General features: G+C 36.1%; 1 protein-coding gene across 1 annotated transcript; it reads right to left on the reverse strand.

Annotated features, from left to right (window-relative positions):
* Nucleotides 1-1,853: 1,853 nt before the first annotated feature.
* Nucleotides 1,854-2,786, reverse strand: LOC119534852 (olfactory receptor 2A2-like). Its single transcript, XM_037837410.1, has one exon. The coding sequence runs from the start codon at nt 2,784-2,786 to the stop codon at nt 1,854-1,856; it is 933 nt and encodes a 310-aa protein (XP_037693338.1).
* Between the last annotated feature and the right edge of the window lie 3,910 nt (nt 2,787-6,696).

A 6,696-nucleotide genomic window follows, 5' to 3' on the forward strand; every position in this document is an offset into this window, starting at 1 on the left:
CTCTGCCTTCCCAGCTCTGGGACAATTAGCTGTGGGTGCATGAAAGTGTATTGTCCACACCTGATATCATGGCATGTGTGTTGCTGGAAACACTTCCTATTACATTGGTTTTTTTGGTGCAGCTCTGGGCTGTGGCCCCGGTGCTAGACAGGAGCATTCCCAGCCCACTGGGAAGATGGCTGCAAGGGGCATGGTTATTTTCCCCTTTTGGCTCACCTCTGCCTTCTTTGATCCGAGACAATTAGCAACAGGTGTGCAAAAGTCTATCTTCCATGCCAGATATTGAGGCATTTGCACAGTCTGTTCCTGCCGTGCTTCACTGTGTGATTCTCACTGCCATATCTGCAGCTGCTTTTGGGTTTTTTAAAAAAGAACTAGTCCACCTCCAAATGCCAAACCACAGTTTCCCCACACTGCAGCGTCGCTGCCGGATATTCAGCAGGCATACTCACTCATTTCAGAATGCAGACTCCCGGTTTCACCAAGTGCACTGTCCCTGTGGATATAGCAGAAGTTGTCCAGCTGGTGCATCGCTGGAACTGGTATTCTGGGTCTCTTTGTGGCTTTTATCTAGTATTTTTCATGGAGGTGTTTTTTTTGCTCTGTCTCTCCTATCCGCTATCTTAGGTTTTCCTTGCCTATTTTTAAAGCAATTGGATGAGTACAAATTTGAGTTTGGTACCAGTGTGCCTCCAACCAATAGTCTTAGAATACTATAAAGGAGTATACAACACACAGGACAGTCCTTAGCTCATTTGTATAAAAATGAAGGATCCTAATAACAATTGAAAATGGACTTAATGACTTATTTGAGATTGTTGCACATCTAAAGGAAATCTCAGTTGTTAAAATTAAAGTTCATAATAAAGTGAATACCTATAAAATTATTGAGAATGCCTTAGCTGATGACTGTACAAAAACCAGCCCTTTCTTACTTTACCATCATCAATATTTTAAAGATAGTTGTTCAATCTGGCTTTACAAATCCAGAGGACTTTTTGCCACCATGAAAGAGAAATGATGTTGGCTACAACAAAGTTGTCTCATGCTGTTTGGTGTCAACCCAAAACATTTTCAGACAAATTGTTTGAAACATTACAAAAATTTTGGTGGGAAAATTTTCAATACCTTCAACCAGTGATCAAATCTTGCATTGTTGACAATGATCAAAACCCAGGATTAAATGTAGTTTTAGGAATGTTCCAAAGCCTTGCTTCAAGAACCGTGTAAACATTTGCAAGTTGTTTTCATTCATTTGACCAAATCCTAAATGTTTAAATATATTTTAAGATTGTTTACATATTTTCTAGTTGTATTAAAGCTTTCCCTAACATTTTTTCCTTTACTCCTATTGTTGGGAATTAGGATTTCTCAGTCATGTATTTCACTGGCCTCACAACTTGAGGTAGAAGAATGTCACTCTGGAATATTATCTGTATTTAAATTTATATTTCACCTTGGAACTTCTCTCTCCTGATATAAATATTACTGTATCATTTCCACATGCCACAAAAAGGTGATAAGAAAGCACATATGCCCACAATGAATAGCCAGAGTAATATGTTGATATCATTTTCTTACATTTAAAATAAATATTTTCCCCATAACTTTTTTCTGATTTTTATAAAGAAGGCTTTAATACATATCTTTTAAAGAGAGAGTCAATATTTTCATAATTCAGCTGACCCAGCTCCTAATACGTATTTTCAATGTTAGAGTGCGTTTGTTCATGGAATTTTGCCTTATTTTCAGAACCAATCTTTGGACAATTACCATTTTTATATCAAACTTCTAATTGGAGAATTTTCTGAGTTTCTTTTTTTGTCATTAGCAATCAGCCTTTGAGTCACATGTCACATAGACCTCTTCTTCTGCAGCACTCTGTAGAAGGCCCCCTTCACTTGAGCATTCCTCAGGCTATAAATTAGAGGATTCAGCATTGGGTTGAAGAGGCTGTGAAACAAGGACAGCATTTTCTCCTGCTCCTCTTGTTGATTAGAGTGTGGGACCATATAAACCACCATAGCTATGCCAAAGAAGAGCCCAACCACACAGAGGTGTGAGGAACAGGTGGAGAAAGCTTTTCTGCGGCCCTCCCCTGACTGGATCTTCAGGATGGTCCAAAGGATGAGTGTATAGGAGATTAGCATCATGAATAGGGGCCCAGCTAAGATAAGCACAGAAGAAGCAAAAAGGACCATTTGGTTGATCCAGGTGTCAGCACAGGCCAGTTTGAGGACAGATAGGATTTCACAGAAGACATGGTTCACTTCATGAGGTCCACAGAAGGGCAGCCTTAGGAGGAGAATTGCATGTACCAGGGCCAGGCTAAATCCACATACCCAAGAAGTTATGGCCAGGATAGTGCACACTCTCTGGCTCATGACAACAGTGTACTGGAGGGGGTGGCAGATTGCCACATACCTGTCATAGGACATTGCCACCAAAATCAGGCACTCTGTGGAAGCAAAAGCCAAATACAAAAATGTCTGCATTATGCATGAGACAAAAGGGATAGTTTTTTTCTGTTTCAGTAGGTTTTCCAACATCTTGGGAACATTGTTGGAAGCATAGGATATGTCAAGGATGGCCAAGTGTGAAAGGAAAAAGTACATGGGAATGTGCAATCTGGAGTCCAAATAGATGAGCCCCAAGATCATGCCATTTGCCAGCAGACTGAAGATGTAGATCAAGGAAAAGATACTGCAAAGGAACACTTTCATTTCCACACTGAGCCAAAATCCCACCAAAATGAAACCTGTGATCCATGTTTGGTTGCTTCCCATTCCTTAATGACAATCTGTCAGGGATAGAAGTGTGATAAAAAGGTCAGAATTCAAGCATCAATTAAAAAATTGAAGGTATTTATTTCAAAACAAGTTTAGAAAAAGGTTGTGTGCTTATTCTTACTTCACAGTTTTGCGTGCACCAAACCTCCAATGTTTGCTAAACTTCCTGTTTTTAACTATATTTTTTGTGAAATAAATTCAAATTTACAGAGAAGTGTCGAGAATTATACGAAGTATTCCATATACCTTTACCTAGATTTAGCATTTCTGAATCATTTGAGTGTAAAGTGTAGACATGATGCCCATTTACCCCATGTTCATTTTCCCCCAAGAACAAGGACATTCACTAATCTAACCACAGTATAATTATGTGGTTAAAATCAGGAAAGTTAATATTCACAAGGTTCTCTATCATAATCTACAGTATTCTCTCTGCATTCCCACCTGTCTAGGAGCCAAACCAAGATCACATGTTATATTTAATGCCATCTGTCTATAGTCCTTTCATATGAAATAATTACTTAGCCTTTCTTTGCCTTCCATGGCATTGGTGTTTTTAAAGAATATAGGGCAATTTTTTGTAGGATCTCTCTCAAATTGGGATTGGCCAATGTTCCTCGCATTTTGATTCAGATTATATGCTTTCACAGGAAAAATAATGTTCCTCTCAGAGCATTCCATTAGTAGGTGCATGATGTTGATTTGTCCCATAATTGGTCATTCTAAATTGGATCATTTAGTTAAAGTATCTCAATTTTAGATGATTTTTTCCTTAGTGTAATTTCTGGTGCCATCCATTGAAATTACTCTATGAGTATCCTGTTCTTCATAAAACTTATAGCCACTAGTTTTGCCATCCATTAGTTGTCTGGCCAGACTCAATTGTTGGTAATGATGGTTTCAAAATGTGTTGTCCTAACTCCATCATTCCTTTCACATTTATTAGCTGGAAATTTTATCATAAGGAAGGGTTTTGCTTCATCAATTTACCTATGCTTTGTCTGTCTATATCTCTGTCTCTCTCTCCCTCACTCTCTCTTTCTCTTTCTCTCTATCTTGATATTTACTTAGTAGTTTATCTTTGAGACAAATATATATTTGCTATCCTAGTACTTGATTGATTATCAAGTCTATATATTTTCTTCATTTTATTCCTATTTATATAACTAGAGTCATTCAATCATTTTAGACTCAGAGATGAGTGATTCAAGAGTCTGGCTCATTGTGTACTAATAATAGGTATAAATTGTTAAATCCAATTTTATATTCACATATTTTCATATGTAACATGAATTTTAAATTTCTATCAAATAGTGTTTGTTTACTTATTTGTTTTATTTAGAAACATTTTATGAATATTTTTCATGTCAAAATATTTTTTGCAAAATATATATATTTGTTTAAACAACACTGTTTTTGTTTGTAAAGTGCTCAGAGTAGATACCATGAAATGAATTGGCTTTAACTATGGGAAATTGTTAGCTCATTAGCTTACAGTTTTGAAACCATGAAAATGTCCAAACGTAGGCATCATCAGGATGATGCTTACTTCCTGAAGACTGGCTGCTGGCAATCCTGGTCTCCTCAGTCACATAGCAAGCTGCATGGCGGCATCTGCTGGTCTCTCCCCTCTCTGCTGGGTTTTGTTTCATGACTTTTTCTTTTTCTATATTCATCCCATTTGTAAAGAACTCTGGTAAGAAGACTATGACCCATCCTGTGCCATGCCTTAACTGAAGTAATCTATTCCAAAGGTCCTACTTACAATAGGTTTGCACCCACAGGGATGGATTTGCTTTAAGAACATGATTTTCTTTGATACATACAGTTTCAAACTACTACAGACACTCATTTATGAGCTCACTGTTCTGTAGGTCAGAAGTTCAGCCCAGGGCAGCTCGGTTCTCAGCTCATTGGGTCACAAGGCTGAAATTATAATGTTGGCCACACTGAGTTCTTATCTAGAAGTTCTGGGGAAAAATCCACTTCTGAGCTTATTCAGTTTGTTTTGCAGCATAATTTTAACAGCTACATACTATTTCCTTGAATCCAAAATTTTAATTTATTCAGTACATTTTCTCCTCATTAAGTTGTGTGAAATAGAATGTTGCGATGATTAATTATATATATATAATTTATATTTTTCATGAAATCCTTATAATAAATTCAGAGACATGGAATTGCTCAGTGAAATCAGTCAAGTTCTATTTATATGTCCATGAATGTATCTATTTGTCTATATTTTCCTAAAATGCAAACAAGCAAAAAAACCCAGATATATTGAGGCTTATTGCTGAAAGAAACCACCCAATAGCAAAGAAGACTCTATATCCCCAAGTTCACATTTCCTTTGTGGTTGCCACACTCATATGGATGCTTCTATTATGATGACTCCCAGAGGTGCACTGATCCCCTTGTAATGCTTCTGTCAAAGCGTGGGTAAAATCATCTTCCTTTGCTTTATTCTTATCTCAGCTTGGTATTAGATACCAAGGCTAATCTTAAATGGAACTATATTAAATATATAAATGTAAATATTAAATGGAAATTAAGACTCTACAAAACTTAAGTACATCCACAAGTATGTATTTAGCTACTGAGTGAAATGTTCTCTATTATTCTTCCTGCAAACTTGAGCTACCTGCCCTTTAATCCAAAGAAGTTGACACAGCTTTACAGGACAGGGCACTTGTCTATGTTTTCTACTGCCCAAGTTCTGTATGTTTCCACATGGTAGATGCTACCCCAACACTGCCATATAGGATTTCCTTCCCAGACATCTTTATACCTATGTGATTAAGAACATGAGATATAGAATTCTCACTTTTTATCCAATCTAGCATTTTCTTCTCCATTCCAGTTTCTTGCCTGAGAGGAACTCCTGTTTCCTAGTTGAAATGACATCTGTAATTATTTGGATCTTCTCCATAGATTACACAGAGGGGAATGTCTTTACCCATAGAGGAAAGTTAAAGAATATTTTAAAATAATCAATATCATTGCACTTAAAAATGAAATGTTGCAAATATATAATGTCATTTTATCACACATGGCTACAACAAAATTTCTACAGAGCAGTCAATGCATTCCCAAATAATTATGAGTTAAATCTCTTAACATGATGGCTATACTTGTAATTCATGCCTATTATTGCTATCACTTTTTAATGCTCATGAATGTAGGATGGATTCAGTAGTCAAAAATTAATTCTGAGAATACCAGTATATCAGGAAAATATTGGGCTTGAATAAATGTAGATTATCAGATAAACATACATATATTGTGTTGGAAAATGCATATGGACATTCAAAAATATGAGAGTGATAGCACACTGTGCTCATCCACTAGCTTCATTGTATAAGCCTGAAGGGGTGGTTCAGAGAGCAGCAAGGTCATAACCTCTTCTATGTTCTTTTATGTCTACTGTCAAACATAAAGAATATGTTAGGAGTGAGCTTAATATCCTCTAGACCCTGCTAAAAATCTAGGTGACAGGCAGCCAGTAGGGAAAATCTTTTCTACTCTAGGGAACTAGGGTAGATTCTTATGGGGAGACTCTGAGTGCAGATATGAAATTTATAGGTTTCATCAGTAATACCAGTAAAATGAATGACATCTTCACTATTAAGATCTGGATAACCTAAAGATAAATATAAAAAAATTAGGAGTGGTTTACACAAAATTTTATTTATTTGAACAGAAATGCCTCTTTCAACCTTTTAAAAACATAAAAATTAAATAAAAATTAGCAAAATAAATGAAATAATAAAATTTTAAAAATACCCTTCCAGTTGTGTGTTATGCTTTATACATTGTCATAACTCTTCATAATAACTAGATTCATTGTAGATGAAACAGGCACTAAAGAAATGTTTGTTAGATGGATGAACATCATTTTTAGTTCAAT

Source organism: Choloepus didactylus, chromosome 5 (assembly GCF_015220235.1).
Source record: "Choloepus didactylus isolate mChoDid1 chromosome 5, mChoDid1.pri, whole genome shotgun sequence".
Classification (NCBI taxonomy): domain Eukaryota; kingdom Metazoa; phylum Chordata; class Mammalia; order Pilosa; family Megalonychidae; genus Choloepus; species Choloepus didactylus.